This window comes from Macaca mulatta, chromosome 9 (genome assembly GCF_049350105.2).
Source record: "Macaca mulatta isolate MMU2019108-1 chromosome 9, T2T-MMU8v2.0, whole genome shotgun sequence".
NCBI lineage: Eukaryota > Metazoa > Chordata > Mammalia > Primates > Cercopithecidae > Macaca > Macaca mulatta.
In genome coordinates, this window is record NC_133414.1 from 119,137,658 (window position 1) to 119,162,014 (window position 24,357).

Genomic DNA, 24,357 nt, shown 5'->3' on the forward strand with positions numbered 1-24,357 from the left:
ATTTTATTTTTCTCAACCTTTAAGCTTATCTTGCGTCAATATGGTAAAACCACCACGCTCTCCAATTCGCAAAGCTTAATCTACTATAAAGTGAAGACAATTTTAAGGTGCAGTTGATTGTTCTGCATCAAATCATCCCCTCTTCCTCTCGGTTTGACTCCCCGAGTGATGAACAACACAAAATGAAACAGAAATCACCAACTTGCTCCAAGATTAAGGTGTAATCAATGACAAGACCAACTGGGAGCAAAAGCTCATTAATTTGGTACAGTGATGTCTCGCTCTGTCTTCCCTGGTTTGTTAATATCCAGCAAGGCTTACAGCCCTAGGACATCACTGTAAGGTCAACAGCCTCTTGGCCTCTTGCCTACCCTACCACCTCAAGGGCATTTGCCAGTTGCCCCTTTCTGACTCTTTAGCTGCTAAAACTTGTAAAGAATAAGGGCTCAATTGAAAACTGCATGCATCTATTTGTTGGACAAGAAGCCATTTCTCTGTCGCCCAGTATTTTCAGGAGTAAGGCAACTGCTGCTCAGAATGTTACAGCATATAGAAAACCCTATTCGCTCTGTATATAGTGTGTGTGTGTGTGTGTGTGTGTGTGTCTGTGTGTGTGTGTATACACAACACATATATAGATAATATATAATAATATACAAATATATTTCTATAAAATATTCTGTTGATTTGTTTGGGTATAGAAAGATCCACCAGAAGGCAGAGCTCTGGAAGACAGATAAGCAATGAACGGATGGAGTTCAGTAACATGTCTGTAAGTCTGTAGGCTACTATTTCCTAGTTGTGTGACCTTGGGCACACCATAAAAATGAATTAAGAGGATCTAATAACACATGTCTGACACTCAGCATCATGTCTGACACATAGTGAATACCCAGTAAAAGTTTTCAGTATTGTCATTATTACCATTATCATCATTATCACTAAACCAGAAGGTGCTGGGTTCAAGGACTCAAAGATGAGTTAAGAAGAGAAAATATCTACATGAGCGAAGTAAAGAAGCAACACTTATCTCATATTCTTATTACAACACTTACAGTTGTGTGAGAGTCTGTCTATTTACATTATATCTATCTTATTCTGGGATCTGGCATTTCTGGGTGGCTGCTTCAATAACTTATTCTATACAATTACATAAGGAGGGATACATGCAAGTGTATTTTCCTCTCACCTTGACTGTCCACAGATCTTTGTCCCCCTCTAAAAAGGAACACCTGGAAGACAGAGCCTATCTGCTGTTGATCTAGGCACACACATACCTTCCCCTTGCTGGACCAGATCATTCCAAGGCATAAAGGAGTTAATCAATACAACACTGTTGAATAAAAGAAATAAAATACAATATAATAAAATAATATTTGGATGACCATTCAGTTTGTTGTGTTCACTGCTCTGTTTAAAAACAGAGTTACTGAGTACTAGCTTATATGCTAACTCCTGTACTCAGGGCCATGGGTACCTTGCAGATGTCTAAGACTTGCCTGAGGTCATAGTCCCCAATTTTTGGCACAGGCAGGTTTTCTGAACATAAAGTACTGAAACCACCCCAATAGTCCCATACACATTTCTTTTGGATAAAAATAGGAATTGGCCCTTCCTGTCTTAAAGCTTGAAACTTAACATTTGTTTCATCTGAGTTCCTTCCTCAGGAAAGGCCCTGGAAGCCTCTCAAAAGGTATCAAAGAACTAAAACTCACCAGCTCATCGCATTCAGACAATGAGATGCCAGGCCCCTCATTTCATTTCCTTACCTTTCCCTAGTTCCTGAGTTCCAACACACTGTTACATTTCTATCCCACTATATTAAACCCCTAAGTTTAGTGAGTCAGGAGGATGGATTTGAGACTGATCGCCCATCTCCTCAGCTCCACCACCTGATTAAAGCCTTCTTCCTTGGCAATAATTGTCGTCTCGGTGATTGGCTTTCTGTGCAGTGAGCAGCAGGGCTGAGACTGGATCCTTGGTGTTTTGGTAACAGTATGAGCTGGTGCAGGAGAAAGTCAGTTTGTGCTAGGCCATCTAGTTTCCTTCAAGAAAGTATGTGCTAGACAACTCAGAACCATAAGGCTTTCTCTTCCTGACCCCTGTCGTCTACCCACCCAGGCCTGTCCCACTCCTCCTCTGTATTAGCGTAACTACGGAGGTTCCCTAACCTCTGAGTATGGGCACCGTGAGCTGTTCAAAAGTCCTACTGAGGTTTTATATATGACATATTATATATTATAATATGAAGTATTATACATATTTTCCACCTTATTCTCTCTTTTCTAAATTATATTTTCAGTAAGGTACGTGCCATTCCTATTAAAGTACTAAAATGACTAGGCGTGGTGGCTCATGCCTGTAATCCTGAAAGTTTGGGAGGCTAAGGTGGGAGAGTTACTCGAACCCAGGAACTCAAGACCAGTTTGAGTAACAAAATGGGACCCTGTCTCTATCAAAATAATTTTTAAAAATTAGCCTAGGGTAGTGGCAAATACTTGTAGTCCCAGCTACTTGGGAGGTGGAGGTGGGAAGATCGCTTTTATCTGGGTGTTTGAGGCTGCAGTAAGCTGTGATCATGCCCCTGCACTCCAGCGTGGGTGACAGGGTGAGACTCTTTCTCAAATAATAATAATAATAATAATTTAAAATAAATAAAATTACCAGCTTCTAATATATCACATACCTGCAGTAGTCACACCAGTATATGACATATGGCAAATGACTATTGGGGTATATTTTAAAAATATATTATGTATCTATGGGTATAGTGTGTGGGCGTATACACATGGTCATCTCACTGTATCTGGAGGAGATTGTTTCCAGAACCCCCCATGAATACTAAAATCCACAGATGCTCAAATTCCTGATAGAAGATGGTGTAGTATTTGCATATGATGTACTGATCTTCTCCCTAGTATATTTAAAATCATTCCCAGATTACTTGTAACACTAAATACAATATAAATATTATGTAAATAGTTGTTATGCTGTATTTTTTACTTGTTTTAGTGCTAGTGTTGTTTTTTAATTTTTTCCCCCAACAGTTTTGATCCAAGATGGGTTGAATTAACAGATCTAAAACTCACAGAGAGAGAACGCTGACTATATGTGTATCTACAGTCATGTATCACTTAATGAGGTGGATACATTCTGAGAAACATGACCTTAGGTGAGTTTCTCATCGTGTGAACATCATACAGTATACTTACACAAACCTAGAGGGTGTAGCGTACTACATATCTAGGCTGTAAGGTATGCCCTATTGTTCCAAGACTGCAAATTCATACAGCATGTTACTGTACTGAACACTGTGGGCAATTGTAACATCATGGTATTTGTGTACCTAAACATACCTAAACAAAAGAGGTACAGGAAAAATACAGTATAATTTTATGGGACCACTGTTGTATATGGTGTCGTTGACTAAAACGTCATTATGCAGTGCATGACAGTATACATCCTTCAGTGAAATTCATCTTAAGATTCAGAAGCCAGCAGGCCATTCTTGCCACACTTTCCCAGACTTCACCCAAGCAGACTGCTCCTTCAGAAGGGAAGCCTGATACTAATGGAATGTGATGCCATTTTTTAAATTAACCTTTTCCACCAAGTTTAAAAAGGACATTCTTCCTAGACTGAGCCGTCGGTAACAATGCCCCATCATGGAGAGAAAAGCACACTGAACCTGAGCTTCTACAGTTTGGGGCGACCAGCTCCTCAGGCCCCGCAAGCATGCTCTTTCCACTATGCAGGTGGAGAGTTACAACTGCTGAAAGCCTCTGTCCCAGTGAGACAAAACTGCATTATCTATTAAATTTCTAATATGCAGACTATGTTTTATATGGCAGATACACGGCAGAAAAAAACGCTGGCTTTTACTCTTATACATGGAGATCCATTAGAGAAATCTATCAGGGAAGTACGAAGTTGATCAGAGTCACAGAGATTCTGATGAAGGGTTATAGAATTGAGGCAATATAGTAGATGCTGGCTCCTTAAAGCACTAAAAAATTATACTTTTTATTAAGGCCCCTACCAAACTTCGCACACTTTCAGTTACATCCCTGTAACTAGGAACTATACCCAAAAGTGGCCCCTTGGTTTCCAGGCTTCAGGCTGTCTTATGGCTTGAAGGTTGGGTTTCACTGGGTGCTTGCCCCTATCTGCCTAGGAATCTGTCTGCCTTCTACCACTATCACAATAATTTTTCAAATGAATAGGTACAAATCCCTTAGCATAGAGGAGCTCCTTGAATACCAGCATGACTGGGCAGTTGGGCTACCAAGGATCCAAAATCATGGTTGGGAAACTCCTCCAAGACCCAATATGTTTTTTTCTTTCTACCTACGGCTTGCACCTCCCCCATTTTGAGCCTATAAAAACCCTGGCCTCAACCGCACTTTGGGACTACCCGCCTTCTGGTAGGGACTACACGCTTTGGGTCTCCTCTCCACTGGGAGCTGTTCCATCACTCAATAAAACTCTCTCTGCCTGCATCACTCTCCAGTTGTCCGTATAACCTCATTCTTCTTGGATGCAGGACACGAACCTGGGACCCACCAAACAGCGAGTGAGAAAGGAGTTGTAACACTGTAGCCTTCCTGTCCTCTGTTGGTGCCAGGCAGCTGCCCCACACAACAGGGAGTAGCAGTGGGGCCGGGCCAGCCTAGGAGCCATGGGCTAGAGCAGAGCAGTGGGACTGAACAAGCCGTAACACGAACGAGCTAAAAACCACCCCCACCCCATTTGCTGCACTGTGGCTGGTGAGAAGGAGAGAAGAGCTGTGACCCTTCTGGGGACCCAGACCTCAGCTCCCCAAGCCAGGGCTGTGTGCCATGCTGTAACACCCCCTTTGGAGTCTCGTGATTGCTGGTGTCTCCGAGTTTTTAGGGCGCCACCGCATTCCCCTCATCCAGACACCAGCGCCCAAGGCAGAAGCCCCTTGCCGTACACCTGGTCCAGCCACAGCCTTGCACAGAGCCAATGCCTGGAGCTGCCCACCCCACCACAGCAGCTGGCGCGCCTGGCTTGCCCTTGGCGGGCATGAGATATAGACCAGTTGCATGAGCTGAGTGCAGCCTGATGGGCCAAGTGGGCAGAGCAAGCCCTGTAGGTACAAGCAAAACTCAATCAGAGGCACTGCCGGCTGCAGAGGTCTCTGGCTGGCAAACAGGCACTGAAAAAATCCTGTATCATTTCCACACTCTACATGTGTGAAGTAATACAGTGTGTATCCTAAGGATAAGGGTGTGCATGAGTGTGGGTAGGTATGCCTGTGCTGCTGGTGAGCTGCAGGACCGTCATGGAAGGGAAGTTAGTAAAAGAATGTTGCTCTGGGCTGGGCACAGCGGCTCATGCCTGTAATCCCAGCACTTTGGGAGGCCGAGGCTGGCAGATCACCTGAGGTCAGAAGTTCAAGAGCAGCCTGACCAACATGGAGAAACCCAGTCTTTACCAAAAATAGAAAAAATTAGCCAGGTGTGGTGGTGCATGCCTGTAATCCCAACTACTCAGGAGGCTGAGACAGGAGAATCGCTTGAACCCGGGAGGTAGAGATTGCGCTGAGCCGAGACCGTGCCATTGAACTCCAGCCTGGGCAACAAGAGCAAAACTCCTTCTCAAAAAAATAAAAAAAAGTTTCCCTGGTAGAGAGCCTCATTCTACAGACCAAGAGGCTGTGCTGAGTCCTTCTGCAAAGAGACTTCCACTCTCACTTCTGATCCAATAAACTTAAAGGTCAGTGAGACGGTGCATAAACACAACCCATTGTACAGGTTAGCAAAAGAATCTGACTGACTAAAAGAAGGGATCTATAAAGAAGGTAAAGCTCTGGACTGCCTGGAGATAAACCCCAGCGCATCACTAAAGAGAGAAAGCAAGGAGTACACATTACCAGGAACCATCCTGCCAGGAAAAAGTGAGTGGGACGGCAGTAGCAGGCATCATGCTTAAATAACAAGGTAATTATTAGCTCCATTTATCTACATACCTCCAAAGTGAGCTCTCGGTGATGCTCCCCAGGTTATAGTCATAGAGCTTTGTCAAAATGAGAATCACCTGAAGGCAAAAGAAGAAATCATGGTTAGTCTCAAACAATTACAATCTCTTAGAACTGAAATGGCCCAAGGGAGGGCTTAGGATTCCTTTAATAGGCGCTTAGCATAATTGAATGAATTGTTACAGCATTTGCGGCACTGACTGGGAAAGGGTTGGCGTGCCTTTCTGCCTTTCCACTGAACTGCTTAGGCCTATCCTCTCCCTACCTTTCTCCCTGTCACCCTGCAGCAAGGGTTAACTGCTCCTCCAGGCATTTCTTTCCCTAGTGGGTTTAATGCTTTTAGGGAAGGCTGGCAGAACTGCCAAATATGAACACACTTCAGGTACTCACTGAGCAGATGCCTGGGAGAAAGGAAGGTCAATGATTAGTTTCCAGCCCTAGTAGCTGGGCATTGAGGTGGCTGGATAACCTCAATGTGCCCAGCTACCATCTTTTTGGGAGAGAGCAAAGAATTCTTTGAAAGTCAGTATGCCCATTTATTAAGGGGGATGAAGAGTAATGCTATCTCCCAAAAAGAATTGCTGTTTGAAGTTAAATTAGGAAATAAATACAAATTACATATCAATTAGCATGGTGGTTTGTCTTTTTTGTTGTGTTTTTTTTTTTTTTTTTTTGGAGATGGAGTTTCGCTCATATCGCCCGCGTTGGAGTGCAATGGCACAATCTCGGCCCACTGCAACCTCCGCTTCCCAGGTTCAAGCGATTTTCCTGCCTCAGCCTCCCAAGTAGCTGGGATTACAGGAACCCGCCACCATGCCTGGCTAATTTTTTGCATTTTTAGAGATCGGGTTTTGCCACGTTGGTCTGGCTGGTCTCGAACACCTGACCTCAGGTGATCCACTAGCCTTGGCCTCCCAAAGTGCCGGGATTACAGGCATGAACCACTGCGCCTGGCCTAGCATGGGATTCTTAAATGTTAGTTCCTTCCCTTTGCCCTGTGTGAGCTTGGTTTTAACTTTCTTCTGACTTCCAATTTCTAGGAAAGCCATAAAATAGAAGCCACATTGGCAGGGCTAAACAACAGCATTTTAACAGGAGCAAATCTATTTCATGGGGTCCAGATGATTACTCTAATGGAGGGTTCCATAAGAAACAGATAAAATCAAAAATTAGGAACAGGTCTCAGGAAAGAAGCCGTAGAATTGCAGAAGGCTAAATTTAAGCTATATTCGCTTCGCAGCAAATCCTCCTCTGACATCGAAAGCAGCACTATTTTCAACTTTACCCAGAGGAACCTAAAAACCATTTCATTCTTTCAGAATTCAACAAACATATATTAAACGTTTATTAGGAGCCCAGGATTTTGTCTGATGCCAGAAGAGAACACAAAGAAAAACAGATTCAGCCTACGAGTCCGTGATCCGGTTAGGACAGAAGCGCTCATGAAAGAAAAGGGAAGTTGATGAAGAGCTATATACCCCTTCTCAGTCACACCGCAACTCTTCCCATCACAGCTGCTCCAGAAGACGGCTTCTCTTGGTGTCTACAGCAATGAACGCAGTCCACTTGGTTACTTGAAATACATGAGCCCAAGGACACTTGAGAAGATTCCACAGAGCAGTGTGTGTTCCTAACCACTGATTTCTCCACTTGACTTGCTCTTCTTACGTGAGGGAAAAACATTATGGGTTTGCTCAGTTTTCTGTCGAAGTTCGTATTTTCCTCCTGGTACTCATAACCTAGAACATTTGGCTCAGCCCAGCTGTTTCCAACTCAGCAGAAACACGTTGACATTGATTTCCTGAATTCTTCTCTGAAGGCCAAGGGATCAGTTCTAGCCACAGTGAGCAGAGAACATTCCAACCTTAAATTCCGGGCCTGCAAGCTGCTGAGGAATGCTGAATCCAAGTTCCACTCTACTAGCACAGCGTTTGATTTACTGAAGGCACAAGCATCAGTGAACACATTCTTAACTTTTTAAATTTCACAGCAAGCAAACTGGAACTCCCTGACCTTAGGTTTGTTCTGAGTTCAAGGGGAAAAAAAAATTACAATAACTTAAAAACAGGCAGAGATCCCTGAGTACCTGTCATCTAAGGCCACCCCTCTCCTGAACTACAGCACAGCTTCCTTCCTTCCAGGTCCTGTTCAAAACTTGCTTCTTTAGCAAAACGTGAGCATGTGTGAGGTGCGGGACACCCTATGGGCACATCAGATGGCATGCCTGTGGTGGGGGCATATGCTTAACAGATCCATGTGCCAATTAAGTCGCGCTCAGTGCTAAATTTCAATCACTGCCATCCCAGGAACACTGATCAGTGGCAGCAGGGTGGCTGTTTGTTTGAAGACACAGAATGATGTTGCTACTCCACCTCAGTACAATTTTGCCGAATAAGCCTATAAATCCCCCACCAAGAAAATAGGGGTGTGGGCATAAAGCATTTCTAGGTAGTTGCTCTCCTGATACAATACCGCAGTAAACTAAATAATGAAGTTCAGCTGGTCACAGGCTGTGTCTCCCATTCATGTGATGAGGGAATTCAAAGGCGCCCCGGAGAAGGAACCCTTTAACCCAGCATGTAATGGTGTGGAGCCACTCGCACAAGCACACACAAATTGTTTAAGCAATCCCAGGGCAGGCAGGCAGGGAGGTAGAAACCGCTCCCTGCCTCTTCTTGCAGGGCTAGTAAAACTGAAATGCCAGTGATACACTCAGGCAGTTTATCAATACAGCACCAGAAGAGGAGTCCTTTATGGCATTTGAAAGCATATCTGCTTGAATCAATCTATTTAATCTTTCTGTTTTCATAACGAGAGCAAGAAAGAAGGGAGAACTGCTAACCTTTAGTTATGTTTTCAATCGATTATTTGAGATTTCTTTTTATTTTTTCCCTTTACTGCCTCTCTGCATTATTTACCATCTTATTCCTGAACAATGATGCATCTTTATGTTAGGTATGTTTTGTTGTTTGTTTGTTTGCTTTTCTGTTATGCCAATACTATTTAACAAAGCAGTTTCTGTTAAGGGAACCAGAGCCAAAACCACTACATTTAAATGAGAAAATGTCAAAAAATGCAATTGCCTCGCTACTCTGGTCTTATTCTCTGTTGTTTTTGTGTATTTTTCAAACTCAAAATGGAACACAATGGAGCTGTTTTGTTTGCTTTCATTTTTGTTTGGAGATGGGAGTTCTGCTCTATTGCTCAGGCTGGTCTCAACTACTGGGCTTAAGGGATCCTCCCACTTTAACCTCCCTAGTAGCTGGGAGTGAGGTGCAGGACACTGCATCCAGCTTTCAGTGGAAGTTTTTAATTAAGTGAAATGTTGTATGTGCTTAAATAATATACACATAATTTATTTTTATTCATTCAGCACACAATCTTCATGTATAGAAAAACTCTAAGTGTATAGCATTCAATTATAACTTCAATCAAAAAGCAAGGCTATTTTGATGAACACATATACATCTCAAAATGCATATGAACACATATACCCCCACACAAAGTGGCATATCCATCAGCATCCCATTTATTTCTGTGTCTTATTTTCATTATATAGTGTTAAAACATCCCCGATTCAAGTGGTCACCATATGGTACTAGCTTTTTAAGGTTCCTCTCTAAATCTTAGGATATTATCTTTAAATAGCTATAACCCAAATTATCTAAGACTTGATAACCTCCACCTGTGCTGTACCAGGACCTCAGCATCCAATTATTTCTGGGACTTTCCACAGTAACATGTTTCAAGTATGCCCCTCGCCAGTCTAGGACTTGCTGTCACCATATGACATCTGCACTTCATCTTCCACTGCGTGATTCCTTCTTGCCACATCTATCGCTTACAAAACTTTTGGGAGGAACTTCACTTGGTCCATACATTTCTTCTTCTTTTTTTTTTCTTTCTTTTTTTTTTTTTTTTCTTTTTTAGATGGAGTCTCGCTCTGTCGCCAGGCTAGAGTGCAGTGGCGCAATCTCGGCTCACTGCAAGCTCTGCCTCCTGGGTTCAAGCGATTCTCCTGCCTCAGCCTCCTGAGTAGCTGGGACTACAGGCACGCACCACCACAGCCAGCTAATTTTTGTACTTTTAGTAGAGACAGGTTTCACCATGTTGGCTAGAATGGTCTCGATCTCCTGACCTCGTGATCCACCTGCCTCGGCCTCCCAAAGTGCTGGGATTACAGGCATGAGCCACCGCACCCGGCTGGTACATAGAGGATGCCGGTGCCCACTCGCCAAGCTACTGTTCTCAAATCACCCATTCCTTGGAGGGTAGAAGGGTGCCAGAAACAGTAACAGGTCAGGTTCTGTGCAGGAATGGGAGAGGGTCCAAGGGAGTGAGCAAGGGCTTCTCCCACAGCACTGAGCCACATTTTCATAACCTGGGCTCCCAAACGATTAGTGACCCTTTGATCAGGCCCTTACAAAGCTCCTACTGAATAATTCCATCAAGTCTAGCCCTCACTCCCTCTGGACGAGGAGTTGAGAAACCATCACAAAGGACTCTGTGAGAGGAAAATGTCAATTCATTCCTCCCTTCTGGCCCCAACCTCTTTCTGCACTGGGTTACAGAACAAAAACATTCACAAACAGATGCTGGTATGTGGATGACTAATAAGACTGTTCTACTGTAAATTACCAAAAGTCAGTGAAAAATATTCTGTTATATCAAAACGTTAGGGCAAGCTTATTTACAGGTATGCACTGAAATGAATTAACCTGCCAGGACCATAAGACAGGCCATCTCTACCATGCCAATTATCAGTCATGTAACACCTTTGACTATGACAGCATGGTTTTTATTATTAACATAACATATAATTTAGAAATGAAACCCCAAACATTTAAGGAACCTGAGAACACCTTCCTGGTAATCTGGTTCTACACACAGCAACTTTTGAAAACTTGTGCATTAACTAAGTAGTAGATTGTAGAGAACCAAAATTTTTCTATGCTTTTCTAAATAGAAGCATAGGAATTTTCCATTTCTTTTCTTAAAAACAAAAACATAGTATCTTCCTCCTTTTATTTACTTAAAGAATTCACCCCACAGAAAGTGGGATGGAAGTGAGGCAGGAGACTGGAGGAACTTATTTCCTGGTCTCGGCAGGGTGAAATGAAGAAACCTGCAGAACTAGCAGATGGCACCAAAGGCAATCTCTAGTTGCCCTCGCTGCTCCTCAGGGTAAGACACTCCCACCAGTGCCATGACAGTTGAGAAATTCCAGAGCTGGAAGTTACCACTCCTTTCCTAGAGATTTGTGAAGAGCCCACCCCCTAATTTGCATGTAATTAAAAGTGGTTATAAATATTGCTAGCAAACAGCCCATACGCTGCTACTCTGGGCACACTGCCTATGGGTTACTCCCGCTCTGGAAGGAGTAGCCACTCTGCTGTACATTGCCACTTAATAAACCTGCTTTCTTCTACCATCAGCTCACTCTTGAATTCTTTCCTGAGCGAAGAACCCTCCCAGGCTAAGCCCCAATTGTGGGGTTCACCTGCTCTGCATCAGGAAGTTGGGGGGGTGTCAGTGGATTTGTAAGGATATTTCACCTGGCTACTGCTCACCTCAAGGACATCTTAGAAAATGGGGACATATCAGGGCTGGGCTCAGTGGCTCATGCCTATAATCCCAGCACTTTGGGAGGCCGAGGTGGGAGGATCACCTGAGGTCGGGAGTTGGAGACAAGCCTGACCAACATGGAGAAACCCTATCTCTGTTAAAAATACAAAATTAGCTGGGTGTGGTGGCACATGCCTGTAATCTCAGCTACTTGGGAGGCTGAGGCAGGAGAATTGCTTGAACCCAGGAGGTGGAGGTTCCGGTGAGCCAAGATCACGAAATTGCACTCCAGCCTGGGTAACGAGCAAAACACCATCTCAAAAAAAAAACAAAGAAAGGAAAAGAAAAGAAAATGGAAAAAGAAAAAAGAAGAGAAGAGGAAGAAAAAGAAAAAGGGGACATATCTCTTCACTCTTCAATTAATAATAATTTGCATTCCTGTTTTCCTCTATGTCCAACTGTGAAAGCAGTATCGAATCTCAAAAGAAACAAAAGTATGGGCTTAGGATTAGGGCACAAGATCCTAAAATTTCTTTCATTCCTTATGGTCTCTATTTCCAAATCCTGAATAATGTAGACGACGACTAGGTCCTAGTCTATAAAACAACACTATTTATTTTGCATTCCTCTGAACCACTGGTGATTCAGGGATGGCATGGGCAGGTGCTTCTTGTAACACATGGGAAGACTCGACAGTGCTTAGCCATACTAATGGTCATAATTGCTCTTGCCTGGGGTGGGCCATAGTCTGGCTTGGGTGAGCAAGGGAACAACCATATTGAAGATGCCAGCAGGTTGGGCGGTGCTGATGCTGGCTACCTTTGTCCTGTCCCCACCATCTTCCAGTAGGCCTTAGTGTTTTTTCATAGTCCAAGCTCAGACAGCCACCTCTCTGCTTATTTCAGCAGCTTGCTAGAGATCATTTGTTTAGATGTATTTACAGATCCTGATGAAAGCAAATATGGGGGGAGAGAATAATAAGGAGCGTGAAGAGATCTGCAGTAATCTTTCATGAGAATCAAAGAGTTGGATAAAATAAGAGGGGAGTGTTCAATGGCCAGAGATTTGTTTTTGATTGTTTTCTTTGCACTCCAATTATAGGGAAAAGAAGCCAACTCACACTAGTTTTCCTTAAGATATGCATGTTCCAGATTGTGCATCTTTGACTCAGTAAGCATTTATTTGACTTTCCAACTTAAACAGAGGTTCTCATTCTTATGGGGATCCAAGAATCCTTTAAGAATATTATCTGATACAATTTATGGGCATAAAACAATAAATACAACTTTAATAATATTACTCATCTCTTGAATCCTGGGGGGAGGGGTCATACATCCAAGAATAAGAACCTCCATAATTCTCAGAAAATAAGAGCTTTCTTTAGAAGAACTTTCAGCTCCAAAATTCTGCAGATTAAATTTAATAAACATTTATTAAGCTGTGTTAAAAGGCAATAATTTTTAAATACATGTTGTGAGGATACAAAGAAAGGAATGATATTTGATATGAGTCTCTAAAAGCTCAGTCTTGTGGTGGAGAGGCAGACCTGTACACAGATACTTACAAAATATGAGGAGAAAAGATGTGAAGCAGTAGGAAAGTGTTTCTTTTCTTTTCTTTTTTTTTCGAGGCGGAGTCTTGCTCTGTCGCCCAGGCTGGAGTGCAGTGGTGCTATCTTGGCTCACTGCAAACTCCGCCTCCTAGGTTCACACCATTCTCCTGCCTCAGCCTTCTGACTAGCTGGGACTGCAGTCACCTGCCATGACGCCTGGCTAATTTTTTGTATTTTTAGTAGAGACGGGGTTTCACCGTGTTAGCCAGGATGGTCTCGATCTCCTGACCTTGTGATCCACCCGCCTCAGCTTCCCAAAGTGCTGGGATTACAGGCGTGAGCCACCGCGCCCGGCCAAGTATTTCTATCTTTCAAGGAGCAAGTAAGAGAGGTATAATCAGGAGACGATTCTTAGAAAAGGATGCATTTAAGACAAATCCCAGATGAGTGTGATTCTGATGAAGATGAGAGGTATACAAAGGGTACTGTAAGGAAAGGAACTGAGGGAGAAAGCTCAGAAAGCATTAAGAAAAGGTCAAGTCTTCTGGTTTACCTAAAGTTTAGAGTATGAGTAAGGACCCACACAATATCAGAATACAGAGATAGGCTTTGGCACTATTGTGGAGGACCTTAAATATTAGGCTGGTAGTGTGCTCTGCTCAAAACAGAAAAGGCTTCGGAACCAGAAGATGACCAGATTTTGATTTTTAATTAATTTATTTTTTTACAGGCAAGGTCTTACTCTGTCACCCAGGCTACAGTGCAGTGATGCAGTCATAGCTCACTGCAGCCTTGAACTCCTGAGCTCAAGTGATCCTCCTGCCTCAGTTTCCTGGGTAGATGGCACTACAGGCACACACCACTATGCCTGGCTATTTTATTTTATTTTATTTTATTTTTTTAAGATGGAGTCTCACCCTGTCGCCCAGGCTGGAGTGCAGTGGCGTGATCTCGGCTCACTGCAACCTCTGCCTCCCGGGTTCACGCCATTCTCCTGCCTCAGCCTCCTGAGTAGCTGGGACTACAGGTGCCCGCCACCATGCCTGGCTAATTTTTTGCTTTTTTTTTTTTTTTTTTTTTGAAACGGAGTCTTGCTCTGTCGCCCAGGCTGGAGTGCAGTGGCACGATCTCAGCTCACTGCAAGCTCCGCCTCCTAAGTTCATGCCGTTCTGACTCGCATCCCGAGTAACTGGGACTACAGTCGCCTGCCACCACAGCTGGCTATTTTTTTGTATTTTTAGTAGAGACGCGGTTTCACCGTGTTAGCCAGGATGGTCTTGATCTCCTGACCTCGTGATCCACCCACCTCAGCCTCCCAAAGTGCTGGGATTACAGGCGCGAGCCATGGCGCCCGGCCAGATATAGGGTCTTGCTATGTTGCCCAGGTTGGACTCTGACTCCTGGCCTGAAGTGATCCTCATGCCTCAGCCCCACAAAGTGCTAAGATTACAGGTGTGAGCCACCATGCCAAGACCAGAGAGTCTTGGTTTAGCCACCAGATCTATGAGAATGCTGTTTGCAGCAAAAACCAGAATGCTAATAGTGACTCAAGCAATAAGTGGTTCAATATGTCATATAGCAGGAAGCAGAGTTTATGCAGTTCCAGGACTAATTTAGCCCAACAATGTCATCAAGGACCCAAGCAGTGTCCATGTGTCCTCTCTGACACATGTGGTACTTACCCTCATGTTTGCAAAGCGATCATAACACTTCTTTTCATCACCTGAAGATGTGGTTATATTCAGCAGAGTAAAGAAGGGCCTCTGGTGTATACATGGGTTTTTGTTGTTTTTGTTGTTTTTTCTACTTAGGGAAGAAACTCTTTCTCAAAAGCCCTGCCAGTAAACTCCCTTTACCCTCACCAACCAGGATTCTGCCACATGCCCACCTGCGGTTGCAATAAAGATGGAGAAAACAAGGAACTGGTATTTCCACTTGACATTTACTATGATCAGAGGTGGGTTCTGCCAGGAAAGAAAGAGTGGGGAACAGCCGCTGAGTAGCCAATACGAGGGTGTACCACTGTGTGATTTTCAGTAAGTCACCTGAATCCTGAACTAACATCTAGCGTTTATTTGATGTCTACTCTGTGTGCCAGATATCATAATTAAGAAATGTCAATTATCTCATTGTTTTCTGATGATGAAATTGAGCCAGAGAGAAGCTAAGTAAGTTAAATTACTGAGCTAGTAATTTGAAGTCTAACTCACATCACATATGGAATCCTAATCACTGTGCTAAACTTTCCTCTCTGGTATCCTGTCTACCATGGGTATGATGATGACTAGAGGCAAGGCAGAACCAGTGAAATGCCCTCACTTTCCGTTCATTTCAAAAACATTTATTGAAGCCCTGTTACCTGTCAGACATGGTACTAGGTCACAAACCCTTCTCTCACTCTGCCTTCTTCTAGACATTGCTGGAATATATTTTCCTGATCATAGACATGCTTGAGTTTTTACTCTTTACTGACCTCAAGTCAATGGCATTTTGGGGTCATTTTAAAATTTAATTATTACATTTTTAAAGTTTTGAACCCTGGTAAAATCCTCTTTAGGAATTGATCCTTCCATTTAAATTACTGGAGAACTTGGCTGCTGCCAGATCAGGGGTTCCTGACAGCGAATGCCAACGCAGCTAACTGCAGATTTCCACAGATGGTTTTACAGTATAATCGTTTAGATTTAAGTGAATGCATAACTACACTCTTTTTGAGTTAACAAAGGGGAAAGAAATCAATAATGGCTAAGCTGGATCATGGTGCTCCAGAGGAGAGTTGAAAGGCTGATGGAGATACATGTGCACGCACACACCACACACACTCACACACATGAACATCTGAAGTCATCAGACAAAAGTAATCTGGTATAGACAAACATACTTGAGGAAATGAAAAAACAGTAAGAACGGTGGACTAATTTGGGGTACAAGAAAGCATCCAGAAAGCAGTTAGTATATTTTTGCCTCTGAAAAGTATTTAATCCCCAAATGCCCTTTATATTTTGTAGCAGCCCACACAAAATTTAATGTCATGTTTGTTTATGTAAAATCCTCTGTATGGCACTGAAATTCAGTGAGTGAAACAGCCACTGCATCCCCCCTGGGGAAATTAAAAGGCAAGCCAAACAACAGTGATGCAGACAAAGTTAGGGACATACAGATAACGGAATCGACATTAGACACAGCAAATTGTAGCACGTGGAGAGCCGTCCTGAAGAGCAAAAAACTTTTTGGTAAATTTGGTATATCCCCCTGACTCAGTTTCCCCACAGAGCCAGAGGTCATTTGTAGCTAAGACATAAAATCTGCACCTGAGTTGCAGGAGTCTTCCTGTCCCAGGAGCTGCCATGTGAGAAATACTGCAGCTGTCACTCAAGGGAACTCACGTGTTTTCTCCCTTTGCTGAAAGCTAAGTTCCTTCCTGTTAGTAACAAGCAAAAAACAAAAAACACAAAACAAAAACAAAAACAAATAAAAAAAAAAACCACCTTATAATAAGGCTAAACTATCAGACTCTAGTCATAGAGTCAGGTCTTTATATTTAGTAAACAAAACTAAACTTGTCAAATCCACTAGACTTAAGTTGCTTTTTGATGCAAATCTTGAAAACACAATCTTTAACCTTTGACAGGTTCTTCTATTTCCCAAGTTCAGAGATGATATCCACTGAAACAAACAAACAAAAAATGCACTCCCTCCAAAATCTATTAATTTCACATTGCCAGACCAGAGAGACTGAGGACACTTGTCCTGTTTCCTCCTCTGCCACCTCCTTCTCCTGTTCATTTTTATTTTGAATAATAAAAAGAGGATAATTCTCAAAATACATATCCATATACAGTACCTAGTTGACCACTGCATATTCTTCTTCCTCTTGGTAAATTATTCTGCCCCAAATGATTTTAACTTTCTTCTACACTAAACCAGGAAAATAAGGGAGATGCTAAATTAAATATTTTTTCTAGAAAAAAACCAAATAGCTGTACCAATGTAATCCCAAAAGAGTACCAAGATGAGATAATTATACAAAATGTGAGGAAAATGCATATTCAAGACAAGATCTTTCTACATATGGATAGTAAAATAGAAAAATGAAACAGACCTAGAGACCAAAAGCCAAAGCTTCAAGACCTGACATTAACTGGGGGCTAGGGAATAGGGGGAGAAGCTGGCAACTTAGTGTGGTTGCCTCCAGAGCTGCAGTTGGAGGAAAGCACCTAGCATATCTTGTGCAAGCCCATTGTTTTATAGCTAAAGAAACAAACTATAAACCCTGTTCTCATTCCCCTCCAATGCTTAGAAGGGAAGAGAGATTATAACCTTCTTCAAGCTAGTATCTACTCAAATTAGCTCACTGATACACAGCTGCACAAACACAGACAATGCACAGAATTCTCAGTTTACAGCTGTAAAACAATAAGAAAATATGTACTGTATTATCTTCTCTCTGAAAGTCTATTAAAAAAAAAAAGAGAAAAGATGTACCAGGTACTTAAGAGGGATACAAGCCAGGTTTTGTAGGAGCGAGATGGAAGGGAAGTAAGGGCTACAGAAATTCTCTTCCAAATTCCCTGAGGTGATGATCTGAGAAAGACAGATTTCCATGCTCTCAAATCAGTATCTGTCTGAATTACAGACACTATCTAAATATTAAGATTCTTCCTATGTGAGAACCCGCACACAAAGTGAACACACCATTAAGCAGCAAACTGTGTGTTAACGATGAGGGGCCCTTCTGTTCCTAAGCCTTTATATATTTAGCTTCAATAGGAAGAAATGAAGCAAGTCTTTCCATTTCCACTTCACCATCTTGTTTTTTTATGCTGTTTATTCACAGGTCTGAAGAAGTCAACTCAACTCTAAAAAGTATTATTTTTCAAGGTTAACACAAGACACTTGCAGGAAGCTAATAAATAATGCGATGCATATTACTGCATTCCAAGTGTCAGAACATAAACCTCAATAAGAAACTGGAATAAAAACTGAAAAGAATGCAAGCTTTTAACTTTTTTTCTCATTGTCTCCTCTCATTTACCATAAAGTACAACTAACAAAAGCAACAAGAATAAAACACCAGAGATAGTCAATAAGCAAGTGTCAGATCTTATCTTTTACTATGGGAAAGTCTTAATGTAGGCAAGGGAGGAAGAAAAACATTTTACTCTCTTAAGAAATTATAATCAATCAACAATAACAACTAACTTGTCTATTAGCAGATCTTTTGTTTGCCTTGTCTGAGTGCTAAGGTGTGGTGAGACACAATTTGCCTAAAAGGAAATTCAAAGCTTAAAAAAATCTGGCTTGAAACTAAAATTTAAGTAACATCTTAAAATTCCAAGTAAAATGTGTTAATAAATAACAAGACTTTCTGTTAGGGAAAAATCCCACAGAGGTTAAGTGATTTTTATATATTCCTTGTCTTTTAGTCACAGAACCAAAATGTTTCCATGTGATTCTAGTTCTAATTCTTTACAATGGCATGGCTAGTGGGTGGGTATAAAAATTTAGAATTTTGTTATTCTTTTAAAAGAAACTTAAAATTGGAAGGGACTGGAAAGATTATCTAACTCCAACCACCTCATTTCACAAATAGTGTAGGTTATACTTTTAGAAGAACCAGTTCTTGAATAAGGAATATCTGAGAGCAAAAAATAATCTTAATATACCATTTGCTGATTTTGTCCCTGAAGCAGGCCTAGCTAGGTACAGAAGGAAGGACTGGATTGGGCCAGTTCTGAGATGGAAGAGTTGGGAGAAGTAGATCCAGGATCAGGACTAGACCCAGGTTTTGTGGGGATGAAAGTTATCTAATGTTGAGTTTCTCTTTATGAAAAATAATACAAAGTCATAAATAAAATGAGATCTAAAACTTCATATTTACTAGGCCAAGAAATTAGATCACAAGAAATTAATAGTGCTTTAGAGATAGATATACTTTTGTTCTGAGATGCCTTCAGGTGGTTCAGCAGAAATAAGTATACAGAAATGCTTTCTGATTGCACCCTGGCTTCCTCTCTCCGCCTGGCACAACTGACAACTCCCCAAACTCCCAGCATTCATAGCAGCCAGTGCCCATGAAGGCCCTGAATCTTAAGCTTCATTAGCTTCACTGTAAACTCACCTTTGGATAGGATTCCCCATTAGATGCTCATTAAGTCTTTTCAATGAAACTATCCATTTTAGCAGTCCTAGGCTATGAATCAGGAGATATGGACCTGAGCCCACGCTCTGCTGCCAATACTCTGTGACACTAAGAAAGTCAATATACTCTACGGCCATACCACCCTGAACGCACCCGTTCTCGTCTGATCTCGGAAGCTAAGCAGGGTCGGGCCTGGTTAGTTCTTGGATGGGAGAAAGTCAACATACTTCTTTGGGCTTCTGTTTCCTCCATGGCTGCACTACATGTTTGCCAGGGTCTCTTCCGATTACAATACCATTCAATGTGGAATACCTTGGCCTACTCTATTTCTAGTGTTGCCAGTCTTAGTAAGTACTATTGTCATGGTTCAAACTAACAATTCTGAGTCTCCCTTGACTCTATTATCTCCTTCTTCCCTCTAAATGTAACCAATCTCTCTTTTGTTTTTTGGAGACAGAGTTTCACTCTTGTCTCCCAGGCTGGAGTGCAATGGCGTGATCCCTCCCCACTGCAACTTCTGCCTTCTGGGTTCAAGTGATTCTCCTGCCTCAGCCTCCTGAGTAGCTGGGATTACAGATGTGTGCCACCACACCCGGTTTATTTTTTAAATTTTAGTAGAGATGACAGAGTTTCACCTTGTTGGCCAGGCTGGTCTTGGAATCCTGATCTCAGGTGATCTGCCTGCCTTGGCCTCCCAAACTGCTGGGATGACAAGCATAAGCCACCACACCCGACCAATCTCTAAGTTTTATATACCTCTACCATCTAACCTCACCTCAACTGACCTAGGCTACATCAACCAGAAGACCACAATGCTTCCAACAACTTTTCTTTTTTTCTTTTCTTTTTTTTTTTTTTTTTTGAGACTGAGTGAGTTTCGCTCTTATTGCCCAGGCTGGAGTGCAATGGCATGATCCCAGCTCACTGTAGCCTCCACCTCCCGGGTTCAAGCAATTCTCCAGCCTCAGCCTCCCAAGTAGCTGGGATTACAGGCCCTCGCCACCATGCCCAGATAATTTTTTAATTTTTTTAATTTTTTTTTTTTAAATTTTCAGTAGAAATGGGGTTTCACCATGTTGGCCAGGCTCATGTCAAACTCCTGACCTCAGGTGGTCTACCTGTCTCGGTCTCCCAAAGTGCCGGGATTACAGGTGTGAGCCACCAAGACCAGCCTGCTTCCAACAATTTTTACAGCGTCTCATCTTGCTTTCCTCAGGTCACCCTTTACACTGTTGCCACCACAATAGTTTAAAAAATAGCAGTCTAAACAACTTTCCTCACTCCTTAAAACACGTCTGTGGCTTTCACTGATCTTAAAGTTTAAATTTCAAAATATGATCTCTAAGAATGGCCTGGCTCCTGTGCTCATATTCAAATCAGCATCACGCCAGTGCCCCATATCCTCTCACAATTCCATGTGAACTAATACGTAATATCCTCTCACTGACCTAAGGAATGTCAGTATTTGTTGATCATCTGACTGAATGACTGTGGTTATATTGATGATGGGCTTTTCCAGGCATTAACAACATGTTTCAGTTACATGAGCAATTATTGTAACTAGCCTCTTGAGTTGAGTCACATCACAATACCCTGAGAAACTGCAATCTACCAGCATTGCCATTTTATCAAATTCCAATTTTAGGAATGACATTGCAAATACTTTGGATTTCCTCTTGAAAGCTTAGGCTGATTAAAGGATTAAATGTTACACATAATTCAATGCTGTGTAACTCTTCTGTGAGGGCTGAGTAGTTGTAAAACATGTCTATGATCTAATCCAAAAGTTTATTGATTTTCCTGTCCTTTCATTCAAGAGTGTTAGCTTTCATGCACAGCTCTGTGGGATTTTTGAAGGTTGGCCAGGACACTGCAGAGATCCACTTCCCATTCTGTCAGTTTCTTCTATCTAGGAAAAGACAGCCTTGGGTCAGTGCAAATATAACAGAGTGCAGATTTTGAATCAAAGTCTGAATTCCATATTTTTCAACTATTTCCTTTGAGACTCTCAAAGTCTCTTCCTCTGTGTAACAGGAGCAAGGCCAAATAGAGTATGTATGGTGGCAGGGCGAGGGCTAATGCAAGAGGTTGAAAGGGCCGGATTCTGGTTACAGGGCCAATCCTAACACCTTGTATGACTTTAGTTAATTCATTTAACCTCTTTTTATTATTAAAGGGGAATGATAAAATTAGAATTCCCCAGGCTGGGTGCAGGGGCTCATGCCTGTAATCAATCACGCCTATAATCCCAGCACTTTGGGAGGCTGAGGCAGGTGGATCACCAGAGGTCAGGAGTTCGAGACCAGCCTGACCAATATGGTGAAACCCCATCTGTACTAAAAATACAAAAATTAGCCAGGCATGGTGGTGTGCACCTGCAATCCCAGCTACTCAGGAGGCTGAGGCAGGAGAATCACTTGAACCCAGGAGGCAGATGTTGCAGTGAGCTGAGATTGCACCACTGCACTCCAGCCTGGGTGACAGAGTGAGACTCTGTCTAAAAAAAAAAAAAAAAAATTGGAATTCCCCTTCTAACTGGATTATCACTGACTTTATTTTTTATTTGTGTCATTCTCCTAAGCATTTTGAATAACATAATCTATACACCTTCTCAACTATCCTTTAAAGCAATATTTCTTACCTTTCTTCTTTTTTCTTGACCATAAAGTTTGAGTGACTTGCCCAAGATCGGCTAGGTGGGGGGGCTGAGATTTGAACCTGAACAATCTGAGTCCAAAGCTCAGTGCTGTAGACAAGAGTAAACAGATGACTGCTCTCATTACCCCTCATAGCTGTGTAGTGACATACTGAGCTGACAGGTTTGAGTTGAATGCTTTCGAGATGAATTACTATGGGAATAAAGAGGAGGGGACAATCTCTAGCTACATGCAGGTAGGGACCTTTTCAAGCTCTTACATCCAGCTAGGCGCTTTACACACAGTATGTCATTTAATCCATCCTACAGCACTGGGGAGATGTTTTTTTTGTTGTTGTTGCTCTCTTACAGAAGATAAAAATTGGCTGGGGCTTGAGTAGTACATATTTAATCCTGGATCTTCTTGGCTTCTGATCTGGAAGTAGGGCCTTGAAGGATGGCTTGTGCCAGCTCTTCTACCATTGGGGCTGAGGGGTCATCTTTGTATCACATTCACTGAGATCTTGGTGGATTCCACAGGCAGAGAGCACAAGCCCTTGCTCACCCCTCAGCAGGTATAAAACGTGAAGGGGTCATGTTCAGAAAAGAAGAGTGAAGCTTCCCAAGAATTTACAACAAGACCATCTGTCTTCTCCTCTGCTAAGAGAAGACTTTCCTAAACTGAAAATCACTCCAATGTCCGCAGTTCAAAGAGAGGAGATTTCTAGTAAAGACGGTTAAGGAAGGCTAGAAACAAATGATACCTCTATTCCAAGCTGAAAAACAGTTGCAGGAATGGGTAAGTACATCCCTGTTGCTTCTTTCACTTTATAATCCCTTAATCTGAAATCAAGACACCAGTGAAATTTAGAAACCCAACATCCTGTCTGCCCCAGAAAATGCAAATCTTCCAGGAAAGAGCCCACTTGTTTCCTGCCCTTGTGACAGGGCTTGGGGCCACTGTGAATCACTCTTTGCAAAGAAAAAGAGTCACTGTTCACAACATGGAATAAGAGGGCAAGGGGGTCTTGCAGGTAACTCACAGAGCCCCTGGGGACAGGAGAGAGAAGCATGTCTGCTAGAACTGCTGCTGCTGGCGGCTCTAGAAAAAAAAAATTCTATTTTCTTGAAAATGGAACCTCTTCTTTAGGTTTCCTTCAACTTTTTCCCTCCTTAAATCGTCCAAGATTAATGTGGCAAAAATAAAATGCCCCACAGGCTGCTTATTTTGACGCTTACTACATCACATAAACGTGAAGAATTAGCATGGAATGAATAATTTATTTAGTGTTTTATGTTGTTTTAAACAAATCACTTCCATGAAAGCAATGTGTATTCAAGCAATAAATCACTGTTTAGCACTCTGTCAGGAGGAAAGATACCACTTGGCAGAATTATTGAATGGTAGTGCCTGGCAGGGAGGCAGGCACAATAAAGATAAAGGTGATGTCCTTGCATAACAGGAATTTGTTTGGATCTGGAGTAGGATAGGTTGGAGTGAGAGTCAGTCATGAGGCTTTTTCTTCCAAGGGTTAAATGAGCATCTACTTGTGCTACTACATTTGATGTTATGACTAGCACAGAGTAACTTGCTATGACATCATAGCTATTGTTATTTATTTTATGATTGCAATTACTGTGGGCCAAACATGGGTACTAAGTGATGGGGATAATCCACTGCAACAACACAGTGAGTTCTATGCTCTTAAATTGATCTTTGGGTTCTTCAGACAACTTTATATAATGTGATAAGTATTATGATAGAAGTGTATGCAAAATGCCTAGTAGGGGGATGGGAATCTGGAAAGTTTTATAAAGACGGTTTCACTGTATCCAGGTCTATTTAGCCGAAGTGCTGGAAAATGTGAAGCACGTTCAATACAGAAGTCTTTGTGAGACCAGAGGAACGCAAATGTGAAGCCCAGAGATGTTTGGGTGGAGAGTGAGTATGGTATGTGGTACAACTCAGTGACGGTGAGGACAGCAATGAGAGAAGGGTGGCAGAAGCTTAACGAGAGATCCACAAGGATGCAGGGTGACCTTCACAGGCTCTAGAGACTGTGGCCCCTGGATAAATCGGCCCTAGACACCAGAAGCCAAAACCAGACTCGGTCTCCAAACCAAGGTTTTGAAGCTGTTATTTACCAGCCTTGCTAATTACCAAGTCTGTCTGCAGCAGAACTACAGTAGGAGAAACTGGTTCAGGTTAAAAGAAAGAAGGATCCTGGTACGCTTCTTAAAATCAAGTCAAAGGTAGAGCCGCTCTATTACCCCAGCTTTACGCAGTTTTGAGAATGAAAATGCAATCCAAGGTTTTGTTGAGGACGGAAACAAAACCGTTCCTTGGGAGTTCAACTACCTCAAATGACAAATTTCAAAATGTCTCTTCTTTTTAAATTGTCAATGCCACAAAGAAAACCTGAGGTCGAACACTCACATCAGCAATGCCTGCAGCCCTCCAT

At 42.3% G+C, this 24,357-nt stretch overlaps 1 protein-coding gene across 4 annotated transcripts in view; it reads right to left on the reverse strand.

Annotated features, from left to right (window-relative positions):
• Positions 1-24,357, reverse strand: part of SORCS1 (sortilin related VPS10 domain containing receptor 1) — a 589,929-nt gene that overhangs the window by 377,851 nt on the left and 187,721 nt on the right. For all 4 annotated transcript variants that reach the window (XM_015148114.3, XM_077945596.1, XM_001083180.5 and 1 more), the window contains exon 2: positions 5,993-6,060. In XM_015148114.3, the coding sequence (XP_015003600.2) occupies positions 5,993-6,060 (68 nt within the window). The remainder of the gene's footprint in view (positions 1-5,992; positions 6,061-24,357) is intronic.